General features: G+C 40.9%; 1 protein-coding gene across 9 annotated transcripts; it reads left to right on the top strand.

The window, feature by feature from the left end:
- The first annotated feature begins 661 nt into the window (after positions 1-661).
- LOC308078553 (histone-lysine N-methyltransferase Smyd1-like) lies at positions 662-18,403 on the top strand. Of its 9 annotated transcripts, none has more exons than XR_013932538.1 (11): positions 662-890; positions 6,957-7,133; positions 9,821-10,028; positions 10,215-10,345; positions 12,591-12,629; positions 12,911-13,094; positions 13,835-13,927; positions 14,144-14,307; positions 15,601-15,769; positions 17,463-17,746; positions 17,791-18,403. XR_013932538.1 is itself a non-coding variant. In XM_080419753.1 (10 exons), exons 1-10 carry the CDS (start codon positions 754-756, stop codon positions 17,538-17,540), a joined length of 1,380 nt encoding a protein of 459 aa, XP_080275879.1. In that variant the 5' UTR covers positions 662-753; the 3' UTR covers positions 17,541-18,403. The 9 variants fall into 9 exon arrangements, 2 of the variants coding, with proteins under 2 accessions (XP_080275879.1, XP_080275880.1); XR_013932539.1 differs by having other exon boundaries at positions 17,463-17,942; positions 18,128-18,403; XR_013932540.1 differs by having other exon boundaries at positions 17,463-17,942; positions 18,081-18,403.
- The last annotated feature ends 3,243 nt before the right edge of the window (positions 18,404-21,646 follow it).

The following is a 21,646-nucleotide window of genomic DNA, read 5'->3' as shown; positions in this document are numbered from 1 at the left end:
CTGTACACATAGTGTTTGTTTTTTTCTTTTCTGTATTTTTGTGATATTGAGCTGTTTGGTGCTACTTTATATATTTATGAACACCAAGGACCTCAAAGGCCGCAAGGACTTTTTTGGACGGACCTTTTAGACAAAGTTTTATAAATGTCCATATAAACTGTTTTTACATTTCTGCATAATAAAATATTCAATCAATTCAATCAATTAATCAATACAATGAAGGCTTACAATGAAGCTGTGTGTGTGTGTGTGTGTATATATATATATATATATATATATATATATATATATATATATATATATATATATATATATATATATATATATATATATATACACATACATACATACATACATACATACACATATATATATACACACACACACACACATACATAATGACATAACAGATCTACAACAGGCTTTAATATGAGTGTTTTGATGCTGTCACCTGCCTCTCACTTTCACTGAGTGACAGACACAGCTGCAGTAACCAAAATACCCCTGAGAGGAGAGGAGAGGAGAGGAAAAGAGGAGAGGGGAGGGGAGGGGAGGGGAGGACCTGATCCAACCCAAAGAAGGGGGGAGGAACCCATAGGACCCCCTATAACTGCCTGAACCACCCCACCACGTTACGTCCCCCCCCCCCCCCCTGGTTTGAGGAGGTGGTACGTCCCTAGAGAAGCAGCAGGGCTATTTGTGGAGCGTGCCATGCAGGGGGGGTTTGGGGGAACAGAACTTTAGGCTCCATTCATGCTGCTTAAAGTCATGGAGAACGCTGAGCTGTTTGAGGCCGGTCAGAAGGGCCGCGGTCTGCGGACCACCAGAGACCTCTGTGCCGGGGAGGTGGTCGTCTCTGAACCCAGCTTCGCTGCCGTGGTCTTAGACAGGTAAGAGAATGGTGTTATTATTACCATTAACCAATGAGGTGGTCTTTAAGAAGGGAATGGTGTTATTATTACCATCTATTAATGAGGTGGTCTTTAAGGGTGTTATTATTACCATTAACCAATGAGGTGGTCTTTAAGGGTGTTATTAGTACCATTTATTAATGAGGTGGTCTTTAAGAAGGGAATGGTGTTATTATTACCATCTATTAATGAGGTGGTCTTTAAGGGTGTTATTATTACCATTAACCAATGAGGTGGTCTTTAAGAAGGGAATGGTGTTATTATTACCATCTATTAATGAGGTGGTCTTTAAGGGTGTTATTAGTACCATCTATTAATGAGGTGGTCTTTAAGGGTGTTATTATTACCATCTATTAATGAGGTGGTCTTTAAGGGTGTTATTATTACCATCTATTAATGAGGTGGTCTTTAAGGGTGTTATTATTACCATCTATTAATGAGGTGGTCTTTAAGGGTGTTATTAGTACCATATATTAATGAGGTGGTCTTTAAGGGTGTTATTAGTACCATCTATTAATGAGGTGGTCTTTAAGGGTGTTATTAGTACCATATATTAATGAGGTGGTCTTTAAGGGTGTTATTAGTACCATCTATTAATGAGGTGGTCTTTAAGGGTGTTATTAGTACCATCTATTAATGAGGTGGTCTTTAAGGGTGTTATTAGTACCATCTATTAATGAGGTGGTCTTTAAGGGTGTTATTATTACCATCTATTAATGAGGTGGTCTTTAAGGGTGTTATTATTACCATCTATTAATGAGGTGGTCTTTAAGGGTGTTATTACCATCTATTAATGAGGTGGTCTTTAAGGGTGTTATTAGTACCATATATTAATGAGGTGGTCTTTAAGGGTGTTATTAGTACCATCTATTAATGAGGTGGTCTTTAAGGGTGTTATTATTACCATATATTAATGAGGTGGTCTTTAAGGGTGTTATTAGTACCATCTATTAATGAGGTGGTCTTTAAGGGTGTTATTAGTACCATTAGAGTTTTAACTAAAACTAAGATGAGAGAACACATTACTCCAGTTTTAGCATCACTACATTGGCTCCCGGTTGTTTTTAGGATCGATGTCTAAATGATTTGACTTGTTTATAAGGCTCTCAACGGTCTGGCACCCTCCTACCTCTATGACCTCCTCCCTAGATACGTTCCAAACCGCCCCCTCAGGTCTTCTAGTGCAGGCCTACTCCAAGTGCCTGAAATGTCTTATAAAAAATACGGTGAAGCAGCATTCTGCTTCTACGGGCCGACAGACTGGAATAAGCTCCCTTTACACCTGAGACAGGCACCCTCTGTAGACCGTTTTAAAGCACCTTTACACCTAAGACACAGCCTCTGTAGACAGTTTTAAAGCACCTTTACACCTAAGACACAGCCTCTGTAGACAGTTTTAAAGCACCTTCACACCTAAGACACAGCCTCTGTAGACAGTTTTAAAGCACCTTTACACCTAAGACAGACAGCCTCTGTAGACAGTTTTAAAGCACCTTTACACCTAAGACACAGCCTCTGTAGACAGTTTTAAAGCACCTTTACACCTAAGACACAGCCTCTGTAGACAGTTTTAAAGCACCTTCACACCTAAGACACAGCCTCTGTAGACAGTTTTAAAGCACCTTTACACCTAAGACACAGCCTCTGTAGACAGTTTTAAAGCACCTTTACACCTAAGACAGGCAGCCTCTGTAGACAGTTTTAAAGCACCTTTACACCTCAGACAGACAGCCTCTGTAGACAGTTTTAAAGCACCTTTACACCTAAGACAGGCAGCCTCTGTAGACAGTTTTAAAGCACCTTTACACCTAAGACACAGCCTCTGTAGACAGTTTTAAAGCACCTTCACACCTAAGACACAGCCTCTGTAGACAGTTTTAAAGCACCTTTACACCTAAGACAGGCAGCCTCTGTAGACAGTTTTAAAGCACCTTTACACCTAAGACAGGCAGCCTCTGTAGACAGTTTTAAAGCACCTTTACACCTCAGACAGACAGCCTCTGTAGACAGTTTTAAAGCACCTTTACACCTAAGACAGACAGCCTCTGTAGACAGTTTTAAAGCACCTTTACACCTCAGACAGACAGCCTCTGTAGACAGTTTTAAAGCACCTTTACACCTAAGACACAGCCTCTGTAGACAGTTTTAAAGCACCTTTACACCTAAGACAGGCAGCCTCTGTAGACAGTTTTAAAGCACCTTTACACCTAAGACACAGCCTCTGTAGACAGTTTTAAAGCACCTTTACACCTAAGACACAGCCTCTGTAGACAGTTTTAAAGCACCTTCACACCTAAGACACAGCCTCTGTAGACAGTTTTAAAGCACCTTTACACCTAAGACACAGCCTCTGTAGACAGTTTTAAAGCACCTTTACACCTAAGACAGGCAGCCTCTGTAGACAGTTTTAAAGCACCTTTACACCTCAGACAGACAGCCTCTGTAGACAGTTTTAAAGCACCTTTACACCTAAGACAGGCAGCCTCTGTAGACAGTTTTAAAGCACCTTTACACCTAAGACACAGCCTCTGTAGACAGTTTTAAAGCACCTTCACACCTAAGACACAGCCTCTGTAGACAGTTTTAAAGCACCTTTACACCTAAGACAGGCAGCCTCTGTAGACAGTTTTAAAGCACCTTTACACCTAAGACAGGCAGCCTCTGTAGACAGTTTTAAAGCACCTTTACACCTCAGACAGACAGCCTCTGTAGACAGTTTTAAAGCACCTTTACACCTAAGACAGACAGCCTCTGTAGACAGTTTTAAAGCACCTTTACACCTCAGACAGACAGCCTCTGTAGACAGTTTTAAAGCACCTTTACACCTAAGACACAGCCTCTGTAGACAGTTTTAAAGCACCTTTACACCTAAGACAGGCAGCCTCTGTAGACAGTTTTAAAGCACCTTTACACCTAAGACAGGCAGCCTCTGTAGACAGTTTTAAAGCACCTTTACACCTAAGACAGGCAGCCTCTGTAGACAGTTTTAAAGCACCTTTACACCTAAGACACAGCCTCTGTAGACAGTTTTAAAGCACCTTTACACCTCAGACAGACAGCCTCTGTAGACAGTTTTAAAGCACCTTTACACCTCAGACAGACAGCCTCTGTAGACAGTTTTAAAGCACCTTTACACCTCAGACAGGCAGCCTCTGTAGACAGTTTTAAAGCACCTTTACACCTAAGACAGACAGCCTCTGTAGACAGTTTTAAAGCACCTTTACACCTAAGATAGGCAGCCTCTGTAGACAGTTTTAAAGCACCTTTACACCTAAGACAGACAGCCTCTGTAGACATTACATTACAGTCATTTAGCAGACGCTTTTATCCAAAGCGACCTACAATAAGTGTATTCAACATAGGTAGGGAACAAAAACTACTAATCACCAGAAGTCTTTAGTGCATTTTCTGCAAAAACAAGCAACCAAGAGTATACCTAGCGCTAAGGTAAAAGTGCAATATATCAGCTACCTACTTTCCTTAAACAGATGAGACCAAATAGCAAAATCAAATGAGCAAGAGCTAAAACAGTGAAGTATCTTTTCTGATCCCAAGAGTGGCTGTAATCAGTTTACTGGGAAAAGGTTTAAGAAGAGAAGATCCGGTTTTCGAGGTTTGAAGTCAGCATCTTTTTATTCAGCCCGACGGGCAAACTTCCATGTTGGTTATGATTCAGCAGCGCAAAGCATCACAGGTAACAACAGTACTTTATACCAGATTCAGGTCCTACTCCCAAGGGAGGCCCAAGAGTTTAGACCCGCCCTTACTCCTTTGTCGTGGCTCGAGTCCCCGCCCACAGCCTGGTATAACACATTAGCATTGTCCTTACAGTGTACAACTTGTCTTGTTTCTATTTATCAAACCTTACTATTACACAAAGTATGGTTTAGTATATCTTGTTCAACATCTCTTAAGCTTTAGAATAAGCCCACACACTATATACTTTCATGATTGCAAACAGCAGTTTAGGAATACAATAAGTCAAATAAAAACCAGCAGTTACTTTAAGACTGAACACTTCCCTTAACTGATGTTTCTCTTTGTTTACAACACAGGTCATAGTTATCAAGACTTTACTCATTTTAACTACAACATACGTTTTTACTCAGAATTATTAATATCTTTAAAAGTAACTTTGTTTTAAGCCAGTGGCTCAACCGACCTATGTAGAATGCTCAACAGGTATGCAAAATGAATCAGAGCTTGACACTTTGTCCCCCATGGGGCCGAGCCTCAAACGGTATGCATACAATAGAACAAAGGCTTCTCTTGTAGAGGTAAACTAAACTAAAGAGTTTCTTTTGTCAATCAATTCGAGGTGTTGTCTCTGTACCTTCCCGGACCCCCACTGCATTATGATCAAATAGCTCCAGATGGGTTCTTTTCCACTCCTAGCACTGCTAACTGCAAAACTCAGAATCAAGATAGTAGCCTACTGTGACAATTTCTTTTTTTTTTTTTTTTGGGTGGCCCAGCGGCCCACTGGCCAGCGGCCCACCGGGCATTTGCCCGGTACGCCAAATGGCCAGTCCACCCCTGTGCTTATGTTTGAAAATGATACCTCAACAGTAAACCGTTTTAAAGCACCTTTACACCTAAGACAGGCAGCCTCTGTAGACAGTTTTAAAGCACAGCTCAAGACTCATTTCTTCACTGTTGCTTTTAGTTGATTCTGTTTCTTCTGAATCTCTGTGTTGTTATTTATGTCTTTACTGTTTTGCTTGACCCACTGCCTTTTATTTTTAGCCATTATTTCTTGCCACTGTTTTTTGCCATTGCTCTATTGTTGCCATAGCTCTAATGTTTTGTCTTTTGCTCTGTGATTTTTTTTCTTGCTCTGTAAAGCACTTTGAGCTGCATTTGTATCATGAAAGGTGCTATATAAACAAAGTTTATTATTATTTTTATTATTATTATTATCATTAACCAATGAGGTGGTCTTTAAGAAGGGAATGGTGTTATTAGTACCATTAACCAATGAGGTGGTCGTTGCCACAACATTCTAGCCTGGTTTTGATTCTAACCTTATTTTGATGATGTGATTTTGGAAGAAAGAGCTGAGCTGCAAAACGCAGCATGAGTGACGCAGCGTGTGTGATATCAGGTGACGGTGCTCTCAATTACCTCAGAGTTCAGTCTAAGTTTAGGCTTCAGGATTAATTTAGCTACAGTGACGTAACACTACCCTGCTGCTGTAGCTGTGGACAGGGGAAGGGAATGGAGGTAACACCACCCTGTGTGGACAGGGGAAGGGAATGGAGGTAACACCACCCTGTGTGGACAGGGGAAGGGAATGGAGGTAACACCACCCTGTGTGGACAGGGGAAGGGAATGGAGGTAACACCACCCAGTGTGGACAGGGGAAGGGAATGGACGTAACACCACCAAGTGTGGACAGGGGAAGGGAATGGAGGTAACACCACCCAGTGTGGACAGGGGAAGGGAATGGAGGTAACACCACCCAGTGTGGACAGGGGAAGGGAATCCTGCTGGTGGTTCGGGAAGATCTACAAGCTCATAGCGCGGCACTCGGTGCCACGCTTTGAGCTTGTAGATCTGCTATTTTTGGAAAATCGTGAAACTGAAAATGTGTGCAAATCTTTGAATATATATTTTTTAAAGCAAACATTTTTAACTCAAATCTTTGCTTCGAGGGGTCGGCAGCCCCATGTATATCATTGTGGGGTCCTTGACATGAAGAGGTTTGAGAACCACTGATAGGCTATTATAGTAACGTACGTTTTTCACAAAACTGTTAGCATTTACAATCTGAACCTCAGGCCTTAATGGGTTAAAACCCCCCCTGCTCACTCTGTCTGTCTGTCTGTCTGTCTGTCTGTCTGTCTGTCTGTCTGTCTGTCTGTCTGTCTGTCTGTCTGTCTGTCTGTCTGTCTGTCTGTCTGTCTGTCTGTGTGTGTGTGTGTGTGTGTGTGTGTGTGTGTGTGTGTGTGTGTGTGTGTGTGTATGAGTGTGTGTGTGTGTGTGTGTGTGTGTGTGTGTGTGTGTGTGTGTGTGTGTGTGTGTGTGTGTGTGTGTGTCATTCAGCTTGACCTCTCAGGTGTGTCACAGCTGTTTCCGGCGTCAGGCCAGCCTTCACTCCTGTGCCGTGTGTCACTTCGCTCACTACTGCGACCGCACCTGCCAGAGTGCATGCTGGGACGAACACAAACACGAGTGTGCCGCCATCAAGAAACGTACCTCCGCCCCCAACGAGAATGTCCGGTAAATAATTATTATTATTATTATTGGTATTATATATTATATCTGTGTTGTCGGGCAGAAACCAGCTATGTCCAAAATATTAACTTTTCAGGAACAAACATGTTTTTAGAACAACACAATCCAGCCTCATCAAAGTTGGTGACTTTATACATTGTCAGATACTTGAATGTGTCTTTATATTATCATCACTTTACCCAAATACATTATATTATATTATTATTATATTAAATACATTATATTATCATTACTTTACCCAAATACATTATATTATATTATTATTATATTAAATACATTATATTATCATCACTTTACCCAAATACATTATATTATATTATTATTATATTAAATACATTATATTATCATCACTTTACCCAAATACATTATATTATATTATTGTTATATTAAATACATTATATTATCATTACTTTACCCAAATACATTATATTATATTATATTAAATACATTATATTATCATCACCTTACCCAAATACATTATATTATATTATTATTATATTAACACGTTGCCTGTCAATAATGAATATATGCATTCTTTAGAATCCATCACTTGCCTGCCAAGAATAACTAAAGTAATTTTTTTTACATTTGTTTTTAAAAATTTGTCCCAAAGACCAAGGAGATAGACTCCTATCCACTTCCTTGTTAACTTGAAACTTAAAAATTCTGTATCTCGGCTCCGGAGTACTTTTTTGTTTTTTCAATGAAAAATCTGAAATAATTCTGGCAGTCAATGTGTTAAATACATTATATTATGTATAATGTATTTATTTATAATTAAATATTTCAAATCAGCCTCATGGTGGCGCTATAACAGGCCGATTTGTGTTTTTTACCAATAACTGCACTGATCTGAGTAAAACTTTGTATGTGCACTCCCTCGAGGCCAAGGAAAAACCTTTGCCCTGCATTTTTCACATCTGCCTTTTATAGCGCCACCAGTCCGATTGCAATGACACTTTGCACGCACATTCGCACTACATTGAGGAAACAAATGCCATCCTTTTACCATTGCCCTATTATAGCGCCACAAGGAGGCCGATTTTTGCCACAAAAAAAATGATATTACTCCTACAAATTTTGTGAAAACATCACACAAATCGGTACATATTATCTCTATAGTCAAGTGATCAAGACGGATCCGTCTGATTTGACATATTCCATCCTGACTGACGAATTCCGAACATTGCTGGCCCACAATAACCTACCTGACCTGGTGGAGACCTGTGCTCCGAGTAGCACTTTTTCTTGTTGCTGCACACAGCCTGGTGGTATAATTATATACATTATTATTATTGCATACAGCCTGGTGGTATAATTATATACATTATTATTATTGCATACAGCCTGGTGGTATAATTATATACATTATTATTATTGCATACAGCCTGGTGGTATAATTATATACATTATTATTATTGCATCCAGCCTGGTGGTATAATTATATACATAAATATTATTGCATACAGCCTGGTGGTATAATTATATACATTAATATTATTGCATACAGCCTGGTGGTATAATTATATACATTAATATTATTGCATACAGCCTGGTGGTATAATTATATACATTAATATTATTGCATACAGCCTGGTGGTATAATTATATACATTAATATTATTGCATACAGCCTGGTGGTATAATTATATACATTATTATTATATAATTATATTATTATTATTGCATACAGCCTGGTGGTATAATTATACACATTATTATTATTGCATACAGCCTGGTGGTATAATTATATACATTAATATTATTGCATACAGCCTGGTGGTATAATTATATACATTATTATTATATAATTATATTATTATTATTGCATACAGCCTGGTGGTATAATTATACACATTATTATTATTGCATACAGCCTGGTGGTATAATTATACACATTATTATTATATAATTATATTATTATTATTGCATACAGCCTGGTGGTATAATTATATACATTATTATTATTGCATACAGCCTGGTGGTATAATTATACACATTATTATTATTGCATACAGCCTGGTGGTATAATTATACACATTATTATTATTGCATACAGCCTGGTGGTATAATTATACACATTATTATTATATAATTATATTATTATTATTGCATACAGCCTGGTCGTATAATTATATACATTATTATTATTGCATACAGCCTGGTGGTATAATTATATTATTATTATTATTGCATACAGCCTGGTGGTATAATTATATACATTATTATTATTGCATACAGCCTGGTGGTATAATTATATACATTATTATTATTATTATTATTATTATTATTATTATTATTATTGCATACAGCCTGGTGGTATAATTATACACATTATTATTATATAATTATATTATTAGTATTGCATACAGCCTGGTGGTATAATTATACACATTATTATTATATAATTATATTATTAGTATTGCATACAGCCTGGTGGTATAATTATACACATTATTATTATATAATTATATTATTATTATTGCATACAGCCTGGTGGTATAATTATACACATTATTATTATATAATTACATTATTATTATTGCATACAGTCTGGTGGTATAATTATACACATTATTATTATATAATTATATTATTAGTATTGCATACAGCCTGGTGGTATAATTATACACATTATTATTATATCATTATATTATTATTATTGCATACAGCCTGGTGGCTCGTGTTGTGTGGCGTATCCAGAAGCAGACAGGCATCATCACGGACAGCCAGCTGGTGTCTGTGGACGCTCTGAAGGACCAGCAGGCAGACATGAGCCAGGATGAGCTCAATGACCTGCAGGTCAACCTCAAACACTTCCTGGATTACTGGCCTGGAAAACCTCAGCCTGACGACTTCATCTCTCACCTGTTTGCCATCGTACGACACACACACACACACACACACACACACACACACACACACACACACACACACACACACACACACACACACACACACACACACACACACACACACACAGTCTGTCTATAGATTAAATGTCTTTATTGTCTATAGATTAAATATCCTTATTGTCTATAGATTAAATATCCTTATTGTCCATAGATTAAATGCAACGGGCTGGCTCTCAGTGATCAGAGAGGATTGCAGAATGTTGGACTGGGTCTGTTTCCTAACCTGGGTTTGGTCAACCATGACTGCTGGCCCAACTGTAGCATCATCCTGAACCATGGCAAGTAAGTACATAACTATACTATCTATCTATATCTATATCTATATATACCATTATACTGAACCATGGCAAGTAAGTACATAACTATACTATCTATATCTATATCTATATATATCATTATACTGAACCATGGCAAGTAAGTACATAACTATACTATCTATCTATATCTATATCTATATATATCATTATACTGAACCATGGCAAGTAAGTACATAACTATACTATCTATCTATATCTATATATGTCTATATATACCATCATCCTGAACCATGCAATATATAACTATACTATCTATCTATCTATCTATCTATTTATCCAAAGCGACTTACAATAAGTGCATTCAACATAGGTAGGCAAGGAAACTACTAATCACCAGAAGTCTGAAGTGCATTTCCTTCTAAAACAAGCAACTAAGAGCACACCTAGCACTAGTGCGGCACGATTCTTGCTCAAATGTGAATCACGATTTTCCTCCATAAGAATTGAGATCACGATTCTCACACAATTCTCTTGTAAATATAAAAATATTAAGCAAAAAATCGTCATAATTTAAAATCGAGATCGCAGAGGTGTCTGAATTGAGATCACGATCTTTTTTCGATTAATCGTGCAGCACTACCTAGCACTGAGGTAAATGTGCAATATGTCAGTTAATTACTTTCTTAAACAGATGAGACAAATAGGAAAATCAAATGAGGAAGAGCTAAAACAAATAAGTGTATCGACTAAACAAGATCCAATAAAACAATAAAACAAGAGCTTGTACAACTAATTGACAACAAGTAGGCAAGGCAAAGAGGAAGGGTCAGGATAGTGTTTCCTGAAGAGGTGGGTTTTCACTCAGCCTGCGGTGAAAGATGGGCAGTGACTCTGCTGTCCTGACATCAGTGGGGAGTTCATTCCACCACTGTGGGGCCAGAACAGAAAAAAGCTGTGACCGCGTAGATCGGCCAGAAGGACCACTGAGCGACGAGGCAAGCAGTCGCCCCGGGGCGGCAGACCGAAGTGGTCGGGCAGGGGTGTAGAGGCATCGACCATAGCCCGGAGGTAAGAAGGAGCTGTTCCTTTCACTGCCCTATAGGCTAGCACCAGGGTTTTAAACTGGATGCGAGCCGCTACGGGGAGCCAGTGTAGAGAACGGAGAAGGATGGTTGTGTGGGAGAACTTGGGGCGGTTGAACACCAGACGAGCCGCAGCTTTCTGAACAAGCTCCAGAGGTCTGATGGCAGACGCCGGGGAACCAGCAAGGAGGGAGTTGCAGTAGTCCAGGCGGGAGATGACAAGAGCCTGGATGAGCACCTGCGCTGCCTTCTCGGTGAGGAAGGGGCGAATCCTCCTGATGTTGTAGAGCAGGAATCTGCAGGACCGTGTCACCGATGTGATGTTTGCCGAGAACGACAGTTGGTCGTCCAGGGTCACACCCAGATTCCTTGCAGTCCGAATTGACATCACCAAAGCCTTATCAATGTTGATGGCCATGTCTCGATGCGGACAGCCCTTCCCCGGGAGGAACATCAGCTCGGTCTTGTCCAGGTTGAGCTTCAGGTGGTGCGTCGACATCCACTCAGAGATGTCAGCCAGACAAGCAGCAATGCGCGCCTCCACTTGTGTGTCAGAGGGGGGGAATGAGAGGATCAGCTGGGTGTCATCGGCATAGCAGTGGTAGGAAAGATCATGTGAGTGGATAACAGCACCAAGAGATGTAGTGTAGAGAGAGAAAAGAAGAAGACCCAGAATCGAGCCTTGGGTAACCCCAGTAGTGAGCCTTCGTGGTTCTGACACAGACCCTCTCAGCATCACCTGGTAGAAGCGACCCGTCAGGTAGGATGCAAACAGGGAGAGTGCAGAGCCTGAGACACCCATCCCCTCAAGGGTGGAGAGGAGGATCTGATGGTTCACCGTGTCGAACGCTGCAGACAGGTCCAGGAGTATCAGGACGGAGGAGAGTTCGCTCTAGCGGCATGGAGCGACTCTGTCACTGCCAGGAGGGCAGTCTCGGTCGAGTGACCCACTTTGAACCCAGACTGGTGGGAGTCCAGGAGGTTGTACTGGTGGAGGTACGAGGACAGTTGATTGAAGACAGCACGTTCAAGATCTATCTACCTATATCTATATATACTGAACCATGAGAAGTAAATATGTGTTATACTGAAGGTAAGTATATCCCAGACAGCCTTACATAAGATGGATCAACATGTTCTACAATGTGTTTACTGATGGTCTTTGTTCTTTACTTTGTGTCCATGCAGCCAGTCAGCTGTGAACTCTGCTCTCCATTCTAAGAGGAGGTAGGTTAATAACAATAACAATAATAATGATAATAATAATAATAACATTAATAACAGTTTCTCTCTCTCAGGGTGGAACTTCATAATAATAATAATAATAATAGCATTAATAACAGTTTAGCGCTATCAGAGTGGAACTTCATAATAATAATAATAATGATAATAATAATAATAGCATTAATAACAGTTTCTCTCTCTCCCTCAGGGTGGAACTTCATAATAATAATAATAATAATAATAATAATAATAACAGCATTAATAACAGTTTCTCTCTCTCTCAGGGTGGAACTTCGGGCTCTGGAGAAGATTCCAGAAGGAACTGAGCTGACCGTGAGCTACGTGGATTTCCTTAAACTGTCTGCCGACCGCCAGGGGGCGCTAGAGCAGCGCTACCACTTTGCATGCAGCTGTCAGCACTGTGTGGATCATACCAAGGATGACCTGATGATGGCAGCACAGGGCACAGTAAATCATTTATAATAATAATAATAACTAGTCCATACCCGGGGATGTGATTTATATATCATATAATAACACCCAGGATGTGATTTATATATCATATAATAACACCCAGGATGTGATTTATAAATCATATAATAACACCCAGGATGTGATTTATATATCATATAATAACACCCAGGATGTGATTTATAAATCATATAATAACACCCAGGATGTGATTTATATATCATATAATAACACCCAGGATGTGATTTATATATCATATAATAACACCCAGGATGTGATTTATATATCATATAATAAAACCCAGGATGTGATTTATATATCATATAATAACACCCAGGATGTGATTTATATATCATATAATAACGCCCAGGATGTGATTTATATATCATATAATAACACCCAGGATGTGATTTATATATCATATAATAACACCCAGGATGTGATTAATAAATCATATAATAACACCCAGGATGTGATCTATATATCATATAATAACACCCAGGATGTGATTTATATATCATATAATAACACCCAGGGTGTGATTTATAAATCATATAATAACACCCAGGATGTGATCTATATATCATATAATAACACCCAGGGTGTGATTTATATATCATATAATAAAACCCGGGGATGTGATTTATATATAATAATAATAACCTACCTGACCTGGCGGAGACCTGTGCTCCGAGGAGCACTTGTTCTAGTTATTTATTATCGTTTGTTCCATTCAGGCGTCAGCAGAGCAGGTCAAAGAGGTCACTGCGTTCAGTAAGGACAGTCTGGACAAGATGGACGCCTTCCGCTCTAAAGGGAATTTCCATGAGGTACAGTATGTTGTCAATCAATCAATCAGCCAACAACTCCTCATGACGAATGAGGATGAAAGGATGAAAATAGCAGATCCATAAGTTTACGTGTCACAGCCGCAACACGCTGTGAGCTTGTAGATCTGCTATTTTCGGTCCACGACACCGTAGCGTGAAGGAGCGTTAATTAGGCATTCAGCAGTAATTATTATTATTATTATCATGTTTTACCAGGTGTTGCGTTTGGCCGCTGAGGTCCTGGCCAGGCAGGCTGAGGTCCTGGCAGACACACATCTGTACCAGCTGCGTACGCTGGCTGTGGGCGCCGAGGCGTCGGTTCTGATGCAGATGTTCCCTCAGGCTGCAGCGTACGCAGCCAGGATGCTGGCCGGGTACACGTGAGTCACCATTACAATGTAGAATATATCATATTATCTATCTCTATATCTATATCGCTATAGAATCTATCTATCTATATAGAATATATCATATCATTATCTCTATATCTATCTATATCTATATAAAATCTATCTATCTATATAGAATATATCATATCATTATCTCTATATCTATCTATATCTATATCTATATAAAATCTATCTATCTATATAGAATATATCACATCATTATCTCTATATCTATCTATATCTATATAAAATCTATCTATCTATATAGAATATATCATATCATTATCTCTATATCTATATCTATATCGCTATAGAATCTATCTATATAGAATATATCATATCATCCTATCCTACTACTATAATTGCCACAGACTATTGATCAGAGCTCACAGACTATTGATCAGAGCTCACAGACTATTGATCAGAGCTCACAGACTATTGATCAGAGCTCTGACTAATACTTAGGCTTCTTTCCCACCTTGATCAGTGATCAGACTCTCAGTTTGACTGATTCCCTGATCGGCCAATCAGACCCTCAGCCTGACTTGGCAGGGCTTTGCATGACGTGTGTGCAGAGATATTATACTGTTATCATACAGTTATTACTGTGCCCTGTACATCTACATCTCTTACATCTCTTACTACATTTTAGCCACAGTACCAAAACAAGAGGCAGAGAGGAGAGAGGAGGGGGAAGGGAGGGGAGGAGAGGAGGAGAGGAGAGGAGAGAGGAGGGGAGGAGAGGAGGAGAGGAGGGGAGGAGGGGAGGAGAGGAGGAGAGGAGAGGAGAGAGGAGGAGAGGAGGGGAGGGGAGGAGAGAGGAGGAGAGGAGAGGAGGAGAGGAGAGAGGAGGAGAGAGGAGGAGAGGAGAGGAGGGGAGGAGAGAGGAGAGGAGAGGAGAGGGGTGAGGAGGGGGAGGAGAGGAGAGGAGAGGGGTGAGGAGGGGGAGGAGAGGAGAGGAGGGGGGGAGAGGAGGGGAGGAGGAAGATAATTCTTATTTATTTTTTAACATCTAGATGCGGCCCTCACATCTAGATGTACCCTCTCCTCTCCTCTCCTCTCCTCTATTCTTGTACAAATGGAACCAGATGGAGTCGTAAAACTCTCAGAGTTATGGAGGTCTTTCCACTGCACTGTGACTTTAAGCATCAGTGAACTCCTCCATGTGTCATGTGACAGGAAGCTGTATCACCCCTCCATGTGTCATGTGACAGGAAGCTGTATCAACCCTCCATGTGTCATGTGACAGGAAGCTGTATCACCCCTCCATGTGTCATGTGACAGGAAGCTGTATCACCCCAACAACGGGCAGCTGGGCCTGGCCACCATGCGAGCGGGCGTCACCCACTGGCACGCCGGGCTGATCGAGGCGGGTCACGGCATGATCTGCAAGGCCTTCGCCATCCTGATGGTGTCCCATGGACCCAACCATGCTATCACCAGAGACCTGGAGGTAGAGTAACACTACCCTATACCCCAGTACAGTACTACCCTATACCCCAATACAACCCTACCCTATACCCCAATACAACCAACCCTATACCCCACAACCAACCCTACACCCCACAACCAACCCTATACCCCACAACCAACCCTATACCCCAATACTACCCTACCCTATACCCCACAACCAACCCTATACCCCAATACTACCCTACCCTATACCCCAATACTACCCTACCCTATACCCCAATACTACCCTACCCTATACCCCAATACTACCCTACCCTATACCCCAATACAACCAACCCTGTACCCCACAACCAACCCTATACCCCAATACAACCCTACCCTATACCCCAATACTACCCTACCCTATACCCCACAAGCAACCCTATACCCCAATACAACCCTACCCTATACCCCAATACTACCCTACCCTATACCCCAGTACAGTACTACCCTACCCTCAATACAACCCTACCCTATACCCCAGTACAGTACTACCCTACCCCCAATACAACCCTACCCTATACCCCAATACAACCCTACCCCATACCCAGTACAGTACTACCCTATACCCCAATACTACCCTACCCTATACCCCAATACAACCCTACCCTATACCCCAATACTACCCTACCCTATACCCCACAACCAACCCTATACCCCAATACTACCCTACCCTATACCCCAATACTACCCTACCCTATACCCCACAACCAACCCTATACCCCAATACTACCCTACACCCCAATACAACCCTACCCTATACCCCAATACTACCCTACCCTATACCCCACAACCAACCCTATACCCCAATACTACCCTACCCTATACCCCACAACCAACCCTATACCCCAATACTACCCTACCCTATACCCCAATACTACCCTACCCTATACCCCAGTACAGTACTACCCTACCCCCAATAAAACACTACCCTATACCCCAATACAACCCTAATCTATACCCCAATACAACCCTAACCTATACCCCAGTACAGTACTACCCTACCCCCAATAAAACACTACCCTACCCCCAATAAAACCCTAACCTATACCCCAATACAACCCTACCCTACACCCCAGTGCAACCCTACCCTATACCCCAATACAACCAACCCTATACCCCAATACAACCAACCCTACACCCCAATACAACCAACCCTGTACCCCAATACAACCAACCCTACACCCCAATACAACCAACCCTATACCCCAATACAACCAACCCTACACCCCAATACAACCAACCCTACACCCCAATACAACCAACCCTATACCCCAATACAACCAACCCTACACCCCAATACAACCAACCCTACACCCCAATACAACCAACCCTATACCCCAATACAACCAACCCTACACCCCAATACAACCTACCCTATACCCCAATACAACCAACCCTATACCCCAATACAACCAACCCTATACCCCAATACAACCAACCCTATACCCCAATACAACCAACCCTACACCCCAATACAACCAACCCTACACCCCAATACAACCAACCCTATACCCCAATACAACCAACCCTATACCAACCACACCAAAGACCTGGAGGTAACAGGAACAGTTTCAGCTCCAAACTCAACAGATAAAGTTGGTGATAGTAATAATACAGTATATAAATACTGGTAATAATATAAAATATATAAATACTAGTAATAATAACACTGAACTCTGATTTGTTTGCAGGTGATTCGTAGACAGACCGAGCAGGAACTGAGGATCTTCAATGCCACCAAGAACCAGCCAATGAGCACAAGACACTGATGACACGCCTCCGAGAACCAGCCAATGAGCACGAGGCACTGATGACACGCCTCCGAGAACCAGCCAATGGACACGAGACACTGATGACACGCCTCCGAGAACCAGCCAATGAACACGAGACACTGATGACATCAAACATATCTTTGCTGTTGGGCTTTAAAGAAACCTTGCAACTCTTTGTTTTTCATAAATTAACGCCCCACTTCGTCTTGCAAAATAGCCGATCTACAAGCTCTCAACGCGCATTGAGAGCTTGTAGATCGGTAATTTTTGCTACTTTTCGAAATCCTTTAAAGTGACAGTGAAAGTAGTTCAAAATGTGTTCATCAATATTTAACCTACGAAAAGTATTAACAAGATCTTGTGACTAAATAATAACTACATTGATCCATTTGAACACAGGTTATTATAATAATAAATAATAACTACATTAGATCCATTTGAACACAGGTTATTATATTAATAATAACTACATTGATCCATTTGAACACAGGTTATTATATTAATAAATAATAACTACATTGATCCATTTGAACACAGGTTATTATATTAATAAATAATAACTACATTGATCCATTGGAACACAGGTTATTATATTAATAAATAATAACTACATTGATCCATTGGAACACAGGTTATTATATTAATAATAACTACATTGATCCATTGGAACACAGGTTATGATATTAATAATAAATAATAACTACATTAGATCCATTTGAACACAGGCTATTATATTTATTATTAGATCCATTGGAACATAGATTCAGAGTTTTGGACGTACGTCTGCATACTGTAACAGTCTAGTGTATTTAAAACCTACTATGTACTGTATGTACAGTAGAATAAATTACACAACTGTGTGTGTTGCAGTAGTTTTTTTTAACTGATTTGACTTGGTTCAATGAATAAAGACAGCTTCTGTCTGCTGGACCCGGCAAAAGATAAATAGTCTAATTTACACACACACACACACACACACACACACACACACACACACACACACACACACACACACACACACACACACACACACACACACACACACACACACACACACACACACACACACACACACACAGGAGTTCTAACGCGGTATGAAAATCCTCCCACTATAATTGACAAGCAAACTCATGGAGACGAAATGATTGCATGTGGAGGGTATCCAAGCAGACCCATGGCCCAACTAACTCCAAACTTTTCACAAAAATTCCTCAATATTCTGCCTCCCAGCATACCTGCTTCCCATACCGTTACTGTACTTGCAGGATGTACAATTATATGAAACGCATTATGCCCCAATACTTATGCAAATGACTTCGCCAGCTCGCAATTTACTTCCGGATGGTTCGTTTCACCAAACTGAGCACCTTTGCCACATCAGTCAAACGGAAAGAAACAAGCGCTGCCGTGGTCTATGCAAACGAGCCCAAATGCGCGCCCAAATAAGACCAAAATCGATTATACAAAAGGCAGACCTGGCAACGCAGGCTACGCCAATCATGTGACAGAGATCCACAAGCTATGGGGCAGAGACCCATGTGCCATACACCGTATCTTAGCAGCAAAGAAAGCGCTTCATTGGTCGTGTCATCCTGAGGCCAGTTTCCAGAGAGCTTGCTGTCGCCAGTACCAGAGATGGGGACTCGAGTTAGGGACTCGGACTCGAGTCGCACTCGAGTGGCCAAAAACGAGACTCTCGACTCGACTCTGACTCGCCCCTCAAAGACTTGAGACTTGACTCGACTCGAGCCTCAAAGACTTGAGACTTGACTCGACTCGAGCCTCAAAGACTCGTGGACAATCTTTATTTTATGTTTATTTTTTGGACAAATAAATGAATGAAATGCCCAAAAAACTTCCACTCCCCTGTCCCCCCCCGCAAAGAAACCTCCGCTCCAGTGCGCGCTGCGCGGAGCCGGCTTCAGTCAAGCTGTTTCATGCTGCTCAGTGCTCATTAACGTGAACATGGAGAGGCGAGCGCAACAGCTGCTATGTGTGTGGCCACCGCGGCCTTTCATCATAAAGTTTAAATATAAAAACTTCGAAATTAAACAAATATGTTTAGCTCAGAATCAGCTATATAACCTCAGTTATCTTGGCATATGCTTACATTTTTTATAAGATGGTCGGATCATCTGTGACAGCACGTTTAGGAAACATCGGATTTTCATTTCGTTAAACCCAGCTGGGTGAATATTCAACACTTCACCAATCACCACGGTAAACGCTACGCTCATGTAATGTTCACTGCATAAAAGCTGTGGTTCTCAAACCTTTTCAGGCCGTGACCCCCCAAAAGAATCATATTTGAACTGGGGATCCACATTTAGACAGTTTTTTGGTGCGCAACACAGCCCTCGTTTAAGTGAATTGCTTTCACCTGCTCTGCTGTTGGACTGCTGTGAGGAGTCGAGTGTGCGCAACAGGGCATATCTCCGCCAAGCCAGGGTGACCTACCCAGGCCCATGAAATTCAGATGCAGGCATAGTAGCCAATTAGAATGAAATCTGCAAAAACTGACTCATATACTGATACAGAACCATATTGGCTATATATTATCGCTGTCGGGTGGAAATCTTGTATGTTCCTTTTTTATTATTATTTAAAAACAATTAAAAATCATGAAAATAGCCAATCTACAAGCTGTAATTATTAATAATTAAGAAATACTATATTTTAAAGAGTGAAAAATCAACTAAAGTCATTATTAGTGCAAGTTCAATCACATTTCATTTGAATGAAAATATATTGTGGGGAAAATACATAAAATCTCTAATCTGTGAATCTAATGTGATTTATTATGACCTGTCTATACTTTTACATTTATGCCCCCCCCCCCCCATTTTTTTTTTAAAAGACTTTAAAAAGACTCGAGACTTGACTCGGACTCGACCCTCAAAGACTTGACTCGGACTTGACTCGACTCAACCCTCAAAGACTTGAGACTCGACTCGACTCGAGCCTCAAAGACCCGAGACTTGACTCGGACTCGACTCGACTCAACCCTCAAAGACTTGAGACTTGACTCGACTCGAGCCTCAAAGACTTGAGACTTGACTCGGACTCGAGCTCAGAGACTCGTGGACATCTCTGGCCAGTACAGGCAGACGCAGCAACAACAGGGCTCCGTGAGAGTAGGGCGAGCTGAGCTGGCAGGGGCGGACTAACCCTTCGCGGTGCCCGGTGCTTGGACCCGGTTCGGTGCCCCCCGGGAGCGTTTTGTCAACTGGGGGGGGGGGGGGGGGGGCATTTGGTGCCCCCCCCCCCCCCCAGGTTGATGCCCTGTGCTTCAGCACCTAAAGCCCGTTGGATAAGCCACCACTGTGAGCTGGCTATGTTAAACATCTTATCAACAACCTGTATGAACGTTAGTGTGGTCAATGTCATCAATGCAATCTAATTAGCCCGTTGAACAGTGTTATTTTGGTGTATTTTGTGGGTTTTTGTCACACAATGTCACGTCCAAATGATCACCAGCCTTGGAGAGACACAGTGCGGCTGCAGAGTTCATGTGCAACCTCTAATAAGTCAACATGTTGAAAAATCTTTAGAAAACAGCTGATCTACAAGCTCACAACAACTCGCAAAGCCACGCGTTGTGAGCGTGTACACTGGCTATTTTAAAATAGCCAAAGTATATAGGGATACAGTGGTTAATGCAGGTTGTGTAATAATTGATGTATATAATTTATATACATCTACAGTTTACAAAAGGACAATATTTGCCTCTGAGATGTAGTCGAGTAGAAGTACAAGTACTGAAAATTGAAGATAACCCAGTAAAGTTAAAACCCCTCACATTTGTACAGTACTTGAGTACAAACAAATGTACATTATCTATCTATCCATCAGCATAAAACGAATATTCTATCTATCTATCTAACTATATATCTATATCTAGCCTGTCTGTCTCTCTGTGAAGTGTGAACACATTACTTAATAAGATGTATGATGATTCATTATATTATATGATTATTAGATAATGATTATACGTGCCCCATGATTATTATAAGATCATATATCTTAATCAAATATAATAATCATATGATATAGAGCTGAGGCCGCGCACAGCGCGGCCGAAGTTCTAGTAATAGATAACTCCT

This window comes from Gymnoscopelus braueri (genome assembly GCF_963280865.1).
Source record: "Gymnoscopelus braueri genome assembly, chromosome: 22".
Lineage (NCBI taxonomy): Eukaryota > Metazoa > Chordata > Actinopteri > Myctophiformes > Myctophidae > Gymnoscopelus > Gymnoscopelus braueri.
This window is presented reverse-complemented; position numbering and strand designations above follow the sequence as displayed.